This window comes from Dermacentor albipictus, chromosome 2 (genome assembly GCF_038994185.2).
Source record: "Dermacentor albipictus isolate Rhodes 1998 colony chromosome 2, USDA_Dalb.pri_finalv2, whole genome shotgun sequence".
Classification (NCBI taxonomy): domain Eukaryota; kingdom Metazoa; phylum Arthropoda; class Arachnida; order Ixodida; family Ixodidae; genus Dermacentor; species Dermacentor albipictus.
Window position 1 is genome coordinate 131,051,876 of NC_091822.1, and position 16,712 is coordinate 131,068,587.

General features: G+C 51.7%; 1 protein-coding gene across 3 annotated transcripts in view; it reads left to right on the forward strand.

The window, feature by feature from the left end:
• The first annotated feature begins 1,183 nt into the window (after positions 1 to 1,183).
• Positions 1,184 to 16,712, forward strand: part of Smr (nuclear receptor corepressor smrter) — a 77,124-nt gene continuing 61,595 nt past the window's right edge. The window contains exons 1-2 of one of the 3 annotated variants that reach the window (XM_065445008.1): positions 1,184 to 1,567; positions 6,805 to 6,894. In XM_065445008.1, the coding sequence (XP_065301080.1) occupies positions 6,875 to 6,894 (20 nt within the window). In that variant the 5' untranslated portion in view covers positions 1,184 to 1,567; positions 6,805 to 6,874. Of the gene's footprint in view, positions 1,568 to 6,804; positions 6,895 to 10,910; positions 11,056 to 14,726; positions 14,882 to 16,712 lie in introns of those variants that run through there. The other 2 variants (XM_065445005.2, XM_065445006.1) reach the window with 2 other exon arrangements.

Genomic DNA, 16,712 nt, shown 5'->3' on the forward strand with positions numbered 1-16,712 from the left:
GCGTCAGTACGCGGTAAATTTCAGCTTCAAGATATGAAACGACAGCATCTGCACACGTGCAGTACGGCAACGCACGCCATTACGCCTATTTGACGCACCGAAACATATCTCCCCTTTCCCCGTAACTTTTTTTCTTTCATACCAACGTGTAGGGTTTCTTTTTACTGAACAAAAGCGCCCACAAGCGGAGCTCACGTGTAATCTTTCTTTTTTTTATATTATCGCAGCGATCAAGGGAAAATCGCCGTCCGTATCCGCATTTCACGAGCAGCGAAGTCAGCTGCATTGGTCAACAGGGCCGTGCATAATCGTAATGTGCTGCAACAATAACACAGGGTTTAAGGTCCAGCGAGTGGCAACAATAAGACAGCGAAGCAGCTCGCAATTTACAATGATAAATGTGTCACCAACCGCGGCTCCCTACTGCGCAGCGCTCCGGTGCCAAGTTTGAACACGTAAGCAGCTGCTGGGGAGGCTCATCTGTTTTATTTAACAGGCGGCGTCTTCGGCGACACATTTTGTTCTGAAAGCACGTGCCCGCATTTTTTTTTCTTTTTGCTTTCATTGGGGACACAATCGGCACAACAAAGAGTGATGTATCGGAAGAAGGCGTGACGCGTTTAGCAATGTCCGGGAACTACGCGTTCTCTGCATGCCAGATACGAAAAAAAAAAATTTCTTGCTTGCAATCCATGCTTCATTTTATGTGCCTAAAAATAAGCGAAGTAATAACACACAAACAAAAGAAATCGAAACGAACGGTGCAATAGGACGTAACGTACTACCTCCGGCCTTTATTTAGGTCGCTATTGCGGCGTTGGCGACTCGGGCTTCCTCCACGACGAGCTGCCGCGGGATCGCTAGGGTCTGGAGGCCGTTCAGTGGACGAAACACTCTGACGCTGTTCTTCACTAGTGGAACAAACACACAACTCACGCCCGTTCGCACAACACTGCAGGCTAACCTCTAACACGCGACCACAACATACCTGCCCGGCTGTTTTGCTTCTTTTTTCACTCAGTTTCTATGCAAACATTCATCCCGCAGAAAAATATTGTGTCTTCATAATAAATTATACCACAAAATTGAGTTTTTATACTCAATTATTAATTTAACCGTATTTATTTCTCAAGTCTTATGAATTTACTAGGAGTATATATGTTTTGCGAAAAATAAATGTTTACGTTTGTGTGCTGCTTTTATGATGGCGGCTTGCAAAGGAAAATGTAGGCTGCTTCAAGATACAAAAGGTAACCCCTCTTGCGCCTGCCTTCGCGTTTGAGGAGGAACATGCCCTCGAGATTACGCTGCAGGAAATGATTTCGTAGCTCGCACCTACCCGTCACCCAGCGGTGGTTTCCGTGGCGACTCGGCGCTTCCGCCAGCGCCTAGTCGCGTGCTGGACGTCTAAGCCTATTACTGGTTTGTGTGCCTGCCGCCGTTTCTTCTCTCCTCTTCGTCGCAAGCACCACGTATCGCGCCCGATGCGCGCTGACATTTTTGGCCAGCGACTGGGCAACGTCTCGCTGCGCTGCCACGGCTCGTCCCTCGTCGGCTGATGCCTTGCGTGAGTAACAAAATAAGATACGTAAGAGTTGCGCATATCTCGCGCACAGAACCGACCCTGTCGTCGCACCAGCCATAGCACGCCTCTCTTCTGACACAGCTGTCCTTTCTAGCACCTCTTTACGAATCTCTCTGCTTTTGGCAGTCGATGAGGTTAGTGGGCCTTAACAGTGTTCGAATGTGACTGCGCATAGCAGGGCCGTGTTGCGTGCGCGTGTGTCGCGCTTTCGTTGGCCCCGTTCGGGCGTTCCGAAACGGCTGCCGATATGCTCGTATTCCTTCGTTCGTCCTTCATGGCGGGTCGCCGTTTACGTAACCTCCCGTGGTTTTTTTGTCGTGCGTGCGCGCTCTCTCTCTCGTACACCGGCGCTCCACCACCACCAGAGACGATAGCGAGCTGTACCGATAGTGGACCCTGGATGGCCCCCTCTGCTCTCGCCCGAACGTCAGCCAGGTTAGGTCTGGGTGGCGGGCGCTATCAGTCGGGTCGATGCTTGTTTGCCCCGTCCATCGCGCGGCCTCCGTCGCCTCAACGTTTGTTCTTCGAAGCCTTCCCCCCCTTCCCTCGGCCGCTGTCGCAGCATGCTTCGAATAAGGCGACAGCAGCGGCAGCTGTGTAGAGAGCCTCTCCAAAAGCAGCGTTCTTTCTAACCGCGTCCTCTAACCCTTCCTCGTCCTTTTCCCGTTCCATCTCGAGCACGCTCCACCGGGGGCATTGCCGGAGCGCGCCTTTGAAAGGGGGGAGGCCGCCGACCCGTCCTAAAATACGTGTTTTGCCAAGGGAGCCAGCCAACCGTTGTTGTCCGTGTGCGATGTGCCAGCTCTTGATCGGAAACCGAGAGAGGCAGACGGCGAGGGAAGTGGGGTCGATGTGGGCCCCCGCGATGTTGGTCGCTTCCGAGTGCGGTGGCCGCCGAGCCTTGGCTTTCAGTTCAGGAAGCACGCCAACAGCAAGGGAAAAGACGCACTGTGTGCTGCCGCACGTAATACTTCGCGATTTTTAATTGGTCGGCGTGGATCGTGTCGGAAGTCGATCGCCAAGTAACACCATTGCGGCTTTCCTGTGACGCATCGAACGTCGAGGCGTACCTTGCAGTTGTCGCTCCGTTTATCTTGTGGTGCGATTAGAATTTCGCAACCCATATCCGTCTTCTCACGCCCCCCCCCCCCCCCTCTTTGTAGTCTGCACACTACTATAATCTCGCAACCACGTGCTGTTCATCGTTCGAGGCACTTGTATGAGCAACATTGACGTAGACCTTCCTTTTTGGCCACATTTCACCACTTATTACTTCTGTTGTTTTTGTTTTATAGGATTTCCATATCTGCTTTCATCTCCACTGCAGCTTTGAATGAAATGCATGCATGCGTTGCCGTAGCAAATTTTTTTTTATTAAGGTATAGTCGGGGCATGTTCATTGCAGTTCGAACAGCGTAAGCTTTCTTCCTTTCCTTTCTGGACTACTTTAGAAACAGCTCAACTACCACTTAGTGGTGTCCTTTGATGTGGGTACGTTCTTCTGTCACTGTGCTACAACGTGCATAAACACAGATGTGCTATCAGCCAGATTTTTAACATTGCTTGAGTGTCGAGCCTCTTGCTGTGTCAATGCCTCATAGCGGCATGCTCGGAGATAGTATGCGCGCGAATAATTCTTCAGTCCAAGTGTCATCTGCTACGCTCTTCCGTTTAGGAGTGCACACGGCACAAGTCCTGCCGTTGTCCTGCTCGCATGATATCGTTAAAAATCTGACTGATGGTACTCACAGGAGCAAATGTTTAGAGATCATGGCATCAGCAATAAATTGAAAGTATCCTATGACACAGCCAGAGCATACTAGGCAGACACAGCCCTAAACAAGGTATTCTGTCAGTGCTCTGCATTGGTCAAACATATAGACATGAGCTGTACTACTTCACCAGACCAGCCCAATGTCCATGCTGCAAAATTTATTTTTTTCATGATAGCTGTGGTCTCTACACTTGCTTGCATGTTGGTAGTACTGTGTATAGACCAGAATCCTTTACTCTCGAACCTGCGTTTAGAGCAAGCACTTACTTTCGACCCCCGCCTCTATCTGTCGGCACAGCCTGCGCAGTGGCTGTGGGTTTACGACGGGAAGGTTACGTGGTGGAGTGGTGGTATCCCTCTTGCTCATTTACCAGTTCCCACAGCCCCTGTGAAAGATGGTTGCCATCTATAGGTGCTTCAGATTCTGGTCTATACACCGTGCAGAACTAGACAACTTTTTTGAGGAATCACAGGTGCAAAGCGTTGACTGACGTGGTGCTTTCTTTTGTCTTTTTTTCATTTGTTTGTAACCATGTGGTTTCTTGCATGTCAATTAATAATAGCTGAAATTCATATAATAGGGCACACTTTTAGATGATCCTGTTTATGGGTTTCCAGTTTACCAAATGGGACGGAATTCTTGTGAAAGAGGGATGACACGACATGCCTCTGTCGTTCCCTTATATTTGGGTTCTGTGTCATCAGTAAATTGAAGTTGATGTGCCAAAATCAGGCTGTGTCTACCATGTGGAGATTTAGCGACATGGTGTGTGGGAATTTGCACATAATATTAATATTTTACTATTGGGCTGCATTTCTGTTCTTAATTTGGTGATCACAATAAATGTCGGCACCTTCTGTGACGTGATCGCCGCAGGTCTTAGTTCAGTTCTCACTTTTGTACACTTGACTCACGCATGCTTTTTTTTTTTGCATGCTCCATCTGGATGTTGGGAATTGGTGTAGCTGTTCTGTGCACTTGCACTACTTGGGCACGAAACATTTTTTTTTTTCTTTCAAGGTTAAGTTGTTGCAGTGATGACCATTTCCGAGGAAGCTTGCATTCTAAGGCATGTCATTTCTGTAGTCTGTGCTTCAAGCATGCTTTAAAGGAGTACTTGCAAATATTTTCGATGTACACACTTATTTCACCATCGAGGGATCACGCTTCGCAAGTGCAAAGGTTGGGAAACACAACACGTTTTGATTTTTCTGCTAAAGTTGTCTCAAAGCACTGGACCTGGTGTCATTGGCATTATCACTACATCATGATACAGAGATATATTTGCCCATGCTGTGTAGCAGTGAGGCAATTAATGATTGCATTGCTCGTAAAAATAAATTAATTACAAACAAGTGCTCTGCACATTCATGTCTGCTGCAGTCATGTGTGGCAGTCGCAGCTACTACAGGAACAGAGCCGGCTGCTCTGTTGTGATGTCGCGACATATGCCTACTGGATACTGATGCCTAAACTGTTTTAGAAAGAAGTGTTCTAGTAAGTTATTTAGGGTGCTTTGGCACTTGCCAGTATATTTTTTTTCTAAGGTTTAGAGCATGTGGACATAAAAAAATGTCATGGTACTCCTCTTTAGTTCTCTGCATTTGGCGACTGCAACACACAACAGTTTGCAATCTATCATCCTTAGAGAACACCTTTTCACTATGCTTGTGCGTGGCTACAGTATTATATGAGGAGGAGCTTTACATTTACATATCGCCTGTTCGCAGCTTGATCAAGCACTTCTGACGTGCAATAAGTGTGGGATGTTATTGTTTTCAAGCTCTTATGCTGTGCAAGTTCAAATGAGTTTTCAGGGTTATGAATACAGGAAGTTTGGTCTTTTTTCTTTCTGGCTGTTCTGCCGTGTCCATCTCAATAGTTGCTATTAAAAAAAAAGCTGTGGAAGTGCACTTTTGTGCATGCCAGTGTGGTCCTTGCAAACTGGACAGGGCTTTGAGCAACAGTTTTAATTGTTTCAAGGCTCTTCCAGGCACAGCACTGTCTGAGGATTTGTACATTGCTGCATGACAAGTAGTTGTGCAAAAATTTCTGTGACTGTTCACAATAGTCTCCCTCCATTTTAATATTTGGCATCGCTCAAAGTCCATTTGCAGGTGCTCATCTTGAAAATGTCATCTCATGCTTAGGGCTCAAGTAACTTGACCTAATGTGAACACATTGCCCCATATTCTTAGAGGATCCTCTACTTCAAGCTCTTCCTCCTCTTAAGTGAGTTGATCACAGAACCAACTAAACAAGACTCTGCTTCTCAAGAACTGCTGTGGAACATCAATGAATTTCAGTGACTACTTCTATCAATAGGTGCCGCTGCCATCCACTTTGAGTTGAGGTGGAGGAACATTCTGGAATATGGGAGTTGGCTCTCCATGCAGCAGTGTTTTGGAGATTTAACACGAGTGCTTTGTTGGGCTCATTTCCCATAAGCATTTAGTTTTGTCTTGGACTTTTTTAATGTGAAGCATCCTTGTCAGAGTCAACCCAACTTTTGTCGTGTATCAACTATCTGGCCAGTAATGACTGTCAGCCAGTAATATAAACCGCAGTTTTTGTAGTCATAGTAGATGAGTTCTGCCCGAGTTAAATGCTTTGTGCCCCCAAGGAAAGTGTGCAGATCTGCATAATCAACATGACGTCAATGTGCCTGTTGAAAATCTGCTTTGCATCAAAGGCCGGACACCCCTTTCCCAATATTTGAGGTCGCACTATATTTTAGGTTCGCTCCAGTGTGGTCCCGCTCTGCTTGCGCTGCTCGCAGAATGTCTGTAGGCATGCATAGCACTCTTTCTGGCCTAGGTGTCTGCGCATTTCTCGACAGACATGTACATATATATTATATATATGTATACGTACATACATAAACTGACGCGTGGGAGTGCTGTTGTTGAAGCTTAGTATTAGGCCTTGCTTGAAATTCCTTTTTCTTTTTTCTTTTTTTTTTTGCTGTGGCTGAGATGGGAGCTTTTGTTATTTGCAGTATGTAAGCAGTGTGGGGCCAATACATTGTGAACAAATGTGGAAGGGAGCAGCTGTTTACATTTACAACTGTTGAATACCTGATTTTTGCAACAAATGAAGTACCACGCGACATGATCTTCAGGCACAAGTGTTACTGATTCTTGGAGAGCCGTGTTTCAGCTCGTACTTCTGGGTTAATTGCTTGGACATTGGCTAAGTTGTTTTTTTTTTTTTTTTCATGCTGGTGCCCCTTCCCCCTGTGCATGTAGCAAGCACTTTCCTGGGTTTCTTGCATACACTGCAGTCATGTTTGCATGGTTATTGAGCCACAAATGTGCCGATGTAGACTGTCAGACCTGTTGGCTTTGTCACATTGTGTGTTGCACGACGTGTTGCGTGTTGCATGACGTTGGCAAGTGATCTGAAAAAGGCCGACGCCCTGACTTAGCCAACCTGTTTGCGCAGGCTTCCCCTATGTTAGAGGCCGAGCATCCTAGTTCCGCAGCAAGGAGGTTGTGCACTACGGAGGACTTCCATGGACAGCCGTGGGATAAGGTGAGTGGAAAAGCACATCTAGTGCATCTGTGTGTGTCTCTAGGGCTCTTGCCCCTGCCTGCCTCGCTGGCCCCGAGGGCTAATGCGTTGTGCTGCTGGGCTTCAGGGCTTTGGGTTTGATCTCTGGTGGGATGACGGCATTTCTGTGGAGGCAATATGCAAGAACGCCAGTGTATATAAATTTAGGTGCACGTTACAGAACCCCAGGTGGTCAAAATAAATCCAAAGTACCCCACTATGGCGTGCCTTGTGATCAAAATCGCCCCAGCGACGTACTTTTGGGTTGTTACGGTGGAAATAATTGGTGAAGGTAACCATTAATGCAAATTATGCTAGCTAAGTGTGCACAGGTTTTCCACATCCGTGTATAACGGGCACCATGCAAGGCTCGCTCACATAGAAATGTCTCGAAGTACTTTGTTAATCGTAGGAGTCCGGACATTTGGAATGGCAATTGGTAAATAGAAAAAAAATGTGTGGCACGCATACTCGCAACACCTTATTTCATGGGCCTTCTTGCAGCACCTCTATGTGCTTTGTTTGGGTTTGTATAACTGCATTCTATGCTCGCTTGTGAAACTTTCTTGTGTTAGGACCTGCAGTCAGGCATGCAGGCCGGTGCGGCTTGTTGAATGTTGTTTCACAGAAACATGCCATCTGCTAGAGCAATCAGTTCACTTGTCATAGCAATGTGGAGTAAATTAATTAAAAGGCATTAAGAGGTCAGTGACATGAAGGGCAACACACAGTTAGAATGACCAAGCAAAAGTGAACAAGACTGCAGTTAGGAAGGCACTTGTGCGTACTAAAAGCATGTTATGGCATGCATGCCGATTGGAGTCTGAAAGATGATACTTAACTGCTCGCACAGAATTTAAATACAGATTTAACATTAATATGGATGCAGCATTGTTTTGCTACTTCCTATTAAAATGTGGGTTACACAAGACTCCGCTGAGTTAAATTAATGATAATGTGCCATTGATGTTGCAAACATTGTGCACTGTAACATATTGAATGAACATGGTATATCTTTGTAAAGCTTGCATAGTGTGCAGCTTTTATCTTCTGTACTTTCTAGTATCGCTTCTGAACCTTGCTTTGCAAGAAAAGTTGGTCGTTTCTAGATATAAAGGCTGCAACGGTGCCGGCTGTGGGATACGAGACGACACAGCCTGGAGAAATGTATTTGACATAATGGCCTTCCTGTGCTGTTGTAGTAAAACATTGAAACGAATATGTGCCCATCTTACTGCCACCTGCTGTTTGTAGGGGGAGCTTTTAATGGCACCTATCGCTTTTATGTATTTTTTGCACCTGTTTGCTCTGCAGACGTTGCAAAACGAACGGGATAGTTTCATTTTTGTGTGCTAGAATGTCAAAACTGCCATATAAAAAGGTATTACAGTCTAGCTGTTCAAAACGTGAACATATAAGTCCTAGACATATGGACATATTTTCATTGTCTGTATTGCTGCATCACATACCTTCGTGCAGTGGTCCAAACGCTCTACAAATTTGCCTTTCGTGTTGCTGATTTGTTGCTATTGTGGGGAGGACATTTCTAATACAAAGATGGGAATCCATTGGCTGGTGGTCTTGACTACAAGTGGACTGTAAGCTTGTCCGATGGCCGAGCTTTGTTTTGCGGATAGGCTTGGACGAGAAAGGAAACAGTGTTAGCAAGATGCTATAGTAGCTGCTGCTGCTGGGGGAAGGGGCCTTGCCATTTGAAATTCGGATAGGCTTATTTATTGCTTACAGTGCACTTTTGGGAATACTTTTGACAAGTGCTGTTTAGCAACTGCTGGCTAGCACCTGCGTTGTGTTTATCCTATTATTCTGTATAATCTGTTATTTCGACAGTGAGTTAAACATGGAGCTAAAAACTGGCTGGGATAGCTGCCAGGCTCTTGCCAAAGGAGAAGGCATTTGAAGGAGAGGAGACGGTCTGCATTGTGTTCACAAAGAGCCAAATACCCCTGTCACGCTGACGCCTGCGAACTCCGTTGAGCATGAAACTCCCTAATGGAGATCTACGGCAGTGGAGTTGTGGCCGTGCTACACGGCACAGTGCGAGCTTTCCACGGGTGACGCATGGGACAGAAATGGTGCTGCTTCGCTTACTTGCAGATGAGTGGTGAAGCGAACAGACAGACGAAATTGCGGAACGACATTTCCCCATGCGACATGGCGAAGCATTAATGCAGAGGGTACAGGCACTTAAGAACAAATTAAGAACTTCCATTACATGGAGGCCTAAGGCAAAAGAAGTAATGCTAAAATTTGTAAGTGAGGCAGTTACGATTTTATTATCGTGGTCTTATTTGCTGCTGTAACTATGTGGGAATGAGAGTACTCCATCCAGCCGTAATGGCCATTGCCAAACACCCTTCGGCAATATGTCCATTTCACTTGCTCGGCGCAGGGGAGACCGTATGATACGGTGCGCAACTCCTTTGACGTAAAGAAGGAGTTAAATGAAGTTCGCGGGTGCCCGTGTGACAGGGGCAAAAGACTGAACTTGGCAAGCTTCGAGAAATTTAACTGGGTCACATTTACACACAAGCGATGTAAAATAAAAGGAATGAACATTCATGAAATCACACGGGCGTGCCAGCCTGGCGCTTTGGTGCAAAATTCAAAGAAAGAGAAATTCGACCTTCATTTTCTCATCAACCTACTACTGCGAAAACAATGAAAGTAAAGTTCATGGAGGATAATTTATCAATCTAAACTTATTCACTCGCAGCTCAATAACTGATTTTTGGTCTCAACCATAGAAGGTCTGTTCTTTTTTGCTGATTTGGAGGGGAGGGTGAAGGGAGACTGGAACGAGGGTGCGGCAGCGTTTGTGTGCTAGCTGTTGCTGTGTCTATGACTGCCAGTTGTTGTGCCATTACCACAAGCCCGGATTCCGAATCTGCAAGATGCAGAATCTATCCTGCGAGCGCCCTAATTCTCCCTTCACAAGTCGCCGTCAGGCAGCGCGCGGGAGAAGCCTCGGCGAGCCGCAAGTTTGGACATGTCAGCGTGTGCCAGACAGCCCGGCGCCGCACCTCCCTTTGCCTGGAGGTCACCGCGCGCGCGAACTTTGAACCGGGTGGCCAGCGCGGTCGCTGGTTGGACCCCTCGGACGACCGTCGTGTGCTGACTTTGTATTGGGCCGTTTGAGTGACAATGGTCCTCGGGGATTATAAAAGCAGAGACACGCCGCCTGAAAAACAGGATCCGCCGACCCCACCGGGAGAGAGTGTCGCTCCCGACTGGGGTGAGAAGTGTCACGCGTTTTCGCCGGACGTCGTCGTGCGAGAACAGTCGCGTTTGTTGTGAGCACTCGGCCCCAGTGCCGACCCGTTCATGTCCTGTATGATAACCTGTATATAATGTATAAAGTCCCTTTTGTTATTCTCATCGACGCCAGGCTCGGAGTCTTCGCTACCAACGCTCTGTCACGAAACGGGTGACGAGCGCTACGGGACCACAAAGCCGTAATCGTGGTGCAGCGGTACAAGTTCGTAACACTGCTGGCACCGGTTGGATGTCGTAACACTGGTGGCACCGGTTGGAAGTTCGTAACACTGGTGGCACCGGTTGGAAGTTCGTAACACAGTGGACAATGCAGGTTCCCTCTTTCTCGCTCCATTACCTCCGAAACGAAACACGCATCATTCAGCTTTCCTGTTGACACCACGAGAAAGAGAAAGCAACCCCCTTCCCCCCCCTCACGCTCGCGTCGCCAACACTGCAGTGCCCCTTTTCGAACTCGTCCCCAAGGACAGTGTCGGTGTGACACCGACCACCCGGTCTTGTGAATCCGGCGACTCCATATATATACTCGTGGGAAATTACTACGCGAAGGCCGCGGCTTGCAAATGCAGCCTTGGACGGGCAGGTTGGCCACTCGCAAGTCTTAATCGCCTGGCGGCACACGTGGTTTGCGTTCGACGCGCGCGCATCCGGGACTGTGACGAGCTGCTGGCACGTTCCAGTGCCTTTCGTGAACTGGGACAGTCGCGTGTCTAAAGCAAAGAAAATGTGGCATCGGCGTGCGAGACCCTCGTGCACCTGCTGCGCCGCCCAGTTCGTTTCGGGACGAGGTGCCTGCCACAGTCGTCCAGTGTGCGACACGGCGGCGCCCATCGATCTTTGTGCGGGCAGGTGAGAAGTCGATGACCTTTTTTTTGTCGTTGTGTGCTCGCGTTTCGGGCTGCGCCGACGTCCGCTCGGCTGATAGCGCTGCAGCGTCGGGCACAGCAGGCCCTCCTCGCTCGTGGTAATCGCGCTGGGTGCTTCCTCGTTGTCCTTTGTCTCGGCGATTGCGACCGCGTTTTGTCGGGTGTGCGAGCATTGCGAGGGCGTTTGCGTGCTCGGCGTTGTCAACTCGGTGATCGTCGATCTGATGTGGACGTTATCTCTCGGCGCCTTTTGTAGAGATGCAATGCGTCGTTTTTGTTTATTTATTCGCTTTTTTTTGCGTGTGTGTCGCGTTTCGTGCCTTGGCTCCGCTTTTCGGTCCCTCGCATCGCACTTCCGCGTTACGACGATTTAGAGGAGGGCCAGCCGCTTGCAGACGCCGGATGTCCCGATGACGTAGTCGGGGTGTCAAAGCTGGAATTCACGGCCCGGGCTTCGAAACGGGGCCGAGGTGTGCATTTTATTTAGGGATGCACCTGCCAGTTTCAAGTGAAGCCTAATGAGCCATCCTGTCAATGAGTTATTTGTTCGTTCATTTATTGATTTCCTGAATTGCGTTTGCCGTTAGTTACCACGGCAGCTTTCAGCCACACGCAGTACGGACGGACTCTTCCGCCACGACTGAAGTTTCCGTAACAGGCCATCGTTTTGGGAGAGACCCCCCCCCCCCCCCCCCTGTCTTTCCAGTGGCCCTAGCGCGGCGCCGGAGGCCGTGGTCGGTAGCCGTTGCCGTGTTAAAACTGGAGCAAGTTCAACCCGCGGCGAGTCGAGTGTTACCGAAGGAGAGCCGTGAAACACGCGACGACTTGCCTAATCTGGGCGGCGTCCACTTTCGGTGACTGCAGCCATTTATTTATTCACTTTTTCCTTTTCTTTTTTTGTCCTCTCAACGGAAAATTTCCTCGCGGATCCCCGCGAACGAAAACGGGGTTACTACGCGCGTGTTACCCCCCCCCCCCCCCCAATCCCACCTTCCTCGATGCGCTCTCGCTTTCGGGTCTGGGATGACCTCACTTTCGCATCTGCTGGCCGGGCGGCGAAAGTGTCGCCCACCTTCTCTGGTTGCCTTCCATCTTTCTTTTCCTTCCCCGCCTCTATAATACCGGTCGAGTTTTTTTCGGCGCTGTCTCGACACGGCCGAGAGAGCACATGCCCCGCAACGCTATTCTGGAACCACACGCGGGCTTTTGCCCTTTTTTCTGCCGTAGAGAGAGAGAGAGAGAAAGCGAGGGTTGTTTTTGCTCGAAATGGGACGCCCGGGAAAGGGTGCGCACGCACGGCGGTGGCGACGACGAGTGACTGTGCGCCGAATGCCGCCGCTCTTGAAGCAAGCGAGCGGCCGAAGGCGGGCCGGCGTTGCATTTCTTTCAAAAATAGGAGCGGTTCTCCTCCTACATAATGGGCGCGACCCCCGTAATCCTTTCTCGCTCGCTGCGCCCGGCCGGCCGTGTATAGTAGGTAGGTAGGCTTTCCCGCTGCCTTTGTGCGTGGGCAGTAGTAGCGGTGCGCTCTGAAGAAGTGAAAGCTCGTTCGGCATGAAGTCCCGAGTGGAGCTTTGGTTGCTTGCTTGCTCGGTCGCTCGCGTTAGCTAGCTGCGGCAAGGACGCTGGCTTTGTGATGCCATCCGCGCTTCCTACCTTTTATTTGCTTCTTCTTTCCTCGTTTAGGGCTAACCTTGTGTGTGTTCTTCTACTTGTGCCTGGTTAGTGAGTGGCACCGTTCATTTTCGCGAGCCTGACGTTTCGTTGTGCTACGTGCGTGAACGCATTCGCATCCGCCGCGGCAGCAGTGTGTAGTGCCGCGTCTTGCGAGGAGGCAATGGCCGGACGGCTGCTGCGGGTGTGCTAAGCCGCCGCCTTGGAATAACTATTCAGTCTGTATCGATCGTTTGCGTTCCGACTTCCTCGTCAACAATGAGGTCTGTTTTACACCGCAGTCGCACGGGTACTATTCTATCGCGATTGAACGCCGATTGGTCCAAGCGGTCCGATCAACCAGCGGTCCAAGAAAAGTCGCCCCGCACCGATTTCTGGGCGGAGGTAGGCGAGTTTCTTTGACTCTCACGACGGCAGTGTTCCCGTTTGGGCCGGTGCGTCCTGCCAGGCGGACGACTCCGTTAAGACATCCTTGCCTACGGCGTCCGCGTGTTGTTCACGTTGCGCGATCAAGAGCCCATCTCGCCTTCGCTGTCGTTTCGCGGAAAGGGACAGCGCAGGCGGACGCCGGGTAACGTTACGCCGGTCGCTGGCGCGGCGAGAGTAGAGGAAGCGAGGGGCCTAGGCGGATTCACCGTGTCGCTAGCTGGTTCTTTTGTTTCGCACGGCCGAGCTTACGATGGAGTGTCGTCTCCCCCTCGCAGCTTGCGTTCTTATTCTTTTTTTGCGGTTTGGCGAGGAGGGCGACGTGAATGAACCCTGCGTGACCCCGTCCCCACTTTTTTTTGGGGACGACACCGTCGGTTGCGTCGCTTGTTTGTTTGCTGTAGCCGCGCGTACGGCGCCGCTTCCGCTCTCTTCGATTCCGTTGCGGGCCGCGAGTCTGCGCGCGCACCGCTTGGTGCAATACCTTCTTCCTCCCGTCGGATCGCTTTCCGCCCGGGGCACATCTTTCTCATTCTTTCTTGTTGGCCGGCTGGTGGAAACTCGCGGGGTGAGGTTGTAAAGGGCGTCGGGGTCTTGCCGCAATTACGTCAGAGGTCGCCCGTGGAGGTCAAGTTACAGGAGCGCGGGGAAGGGGGGCATAGTAAAACGGAAGGGACTTGCATGGATAGTTTAAAATAAACAAAACCGGAACATATGTTAAAATAAAGAAAACGGTAGTACCACTGGGTTAGCGGTGATGTGGGAACCCCCCACTTCCACGAAGTGCGAAAGCAAAGAATACAGACTATGGGTGGGGCGAAAGCACCGCATCCCACCGTGAGGTTGCGATGCGTGAAAGGCTTTTTGTGCGTCGCCTCCTTTCCGGCTCGCACCTCTGTGGGGCGCTTTTCACTTCCTCCTTTGCCTCTTCCTTCCTCGGGCCGTGAGGTGCAAGTGCGAGAGGGTTCCCCGCAGTGATTGTCGGTCGGTCGCTTGCCTTTGAAGGGGAGCCCCGCACGCGCCGATGGAGGGGGGGGGGGGAGCAGGAGAGAGGAGCTGGTAACAGTGTTATGTACTGCTACTACTAACTGCACTGTCGTTGCAGTCTCCTGTTGCTGGCGCCTTGCTAACACTACCCGGCGCCTCCAGAACTGGCTCTACTAGAGGGGGGGGGGGGCTTCTGCAGGGGGGGGGGCGGCAGCCCTGCCGAACTACGACAGTTCGCGCGATCGCGCGAAGTGGGAAGCGCGCGGCGACGGGCCCGAGTCCCTGACCTTAGCGGAACAATGAGAAGGGAGAGGGAGGCATCCTTGGGGCTGCTGCTGCCTCGGCGGCACGCCGCGCCGAGCGCGCGCTCAACCGCCGGCCTCCCCCTCGAGGCCTCGGTGTGGACCTGTCCTCCGTTGCTCGCGTTCGTTGACTCGCCGCCGGAGGGAGGAGAGGAGCGCGCGTTGCGCTGGCTGCCGCCGCTCGCTCTCGACGGCCTTCTTCTCCACCCCCCCCTCCCTCTGCCGCCTTCTCGCTCCCCTCGAAGCACGCACGGGCTAGGCTGTGCTGCACAGTCGTGGTTCGTCGGTGGAGCAGCGGCGCCATGTCGCCGGAGTCTACGCACGCTGCCCGCGCCCGGCCATCATGAGCAAAGTGAAGACGCTACCTGCGGGACACTTGTACGCAGCACAGCCGGCACCCCACCACCAGCACCTTGCCCTGTAAGCATCCCACCCACTGCGCCCGCCGTGCCGCCGACGCAGTGTCTGTCGCCCGAGCGGCTTCCGATGTTGGATACACCGCCGCTTCTGTGGAGAGAATGTGCTCTAAGAGCCCTGTGCCTGGGCCGACGAGCCTCGTTCGGCGGGATGGTTGTTTATAGAGAGTTTCACATCGCTGGTCTTGCTCTGGAGGGTCGAGCCGCCCTACTTTCGAAGGATAACGTGCTCGAGTCTGCCTGCAAGGCGACGTCAGCTGCTCGGAAATTCTCGCGGGTCTGTAAGTGCGGCCTGTTGGCACAGCACGGCGTCCGTCACAAGGTAGGCCACCTCATCCGAACCCCCTTCTCTTTTCTCTCTTGTCAGCGCTCTCTCCGTCCCGTTGCTGGAACCCCGCTCCGAAAGAAAAGTAAGAATGACGTGCTTGCACGAAGCAGCGATCCCGCGTCTGGCATTGCCCATCGTCCGACGCCGGCTGCGGGCGGCCCTGTCTGAGCGCGGCGTGCTGTCTCTTTTATTTTTCTCTTTTCCGCTGCCGATTCACCTACTTCCCGGCCCGTCGCAGCTGCTTCTTTCTTGTTGCCAGCGCTGCTCGCGGGGCCGGCCGCCATCTTTCACCGTTACGGGCCGCGCCGCTAGAGCGTACGTAGTACTGCGCTCGCAGCTTCCACGGGCCGAAATTGGGTCGCGCGAACACTGGCCGTGGTTTGGGGAGGGGGGGGGGGTATGCTGCCGCTGTGCCTTGCCAAGCAAGCGTGCGGACCTGCTCTCCTAACTCCTTCGCCCGAGGGGTGAACCTCTAAACGTCTCGCCGCCGCTTCTCACGGGGGAGGGGGGGAGCAGGCTGGGATCCAAGAAGGCATTGCTCGCTCCGCCGCAGCATCCAGCCGTGATGTCGTTTCTTCTCCGGCGCTTTGCTCGCTTCCTCCTCGTGCACCGCGTTGGCTGCCCGCCTTGCCGCTGTCCGGAAAAGATCTTCGACGTCAGGGACGGCGCTGCTCGTGCCTTGGCGGCGTGGCCTGCCACTCTTCTCGTGTTGCGGCGGGGGACTCGCTTTGCTTTCTGTTGGCCGTGTCCGCTCGCTAGTCTGGCCGTCACGCCGCGCGACTGACGCATTGGAAGCGGGACGGGTGCCCCTGCCGTGGTACTAGTGCGTATGTCTACACCAGCACTGGCTTGGTATACCACAAGCGTCTCATTATCGCGATTGCCGGTCTCGTTCGTTCTAAGGTCCCAGGTTAACCAAGGGGTTAGGAAGCAGCCAAACGGAACCTACACGCCGTGCTCGAAAGAAAGCTAGTTACAGCCCGGAGCGAGACGTAAAGAAGTAAAAACTGCGGTACGCTGCCGGGCAGGAAGGAGAGGCAAAGAAAGAAAACGCTGTGTCAGTCCGTGCACCGCTCGAGGGCAGTATGCGAGCGTACAAAAAGAGCTCCCCCCTCTCTCTACGGGTGGTAGTGTGGGGGAGAAGGGGGGAATTCCGGACTATCGATTTTTCTTCCCGAGCAGGTGCTCTGCGGGGGCTCGCGGGCCTGGCGCGAGTGGTTTTTCTGTCTTTTTCTTTCTCTCTCTCTCTCTCTCTCTTGTGCGCGACGCTTTCGCAAGCTCGCCTGGCAGCGCTGGCTGCTGCTGTCGTCGTCGTACGTGCCTCCTCCTCCTTTCAACGGTTCTTTCTCTCTTTTTTGTTTATCTTTTCGTTGTGCCGCACGACTCCGTGTATCCTTTTTCATTTGCTTTTTTTTGTTCCTCGATCGTGTCTGCGTGCCGTTCGTCCGGTTTAGCTTTTCGTTTTATTCTCTCGGCGTTGGCCTCCTCTCTCGGAGGGGCGCTCGGC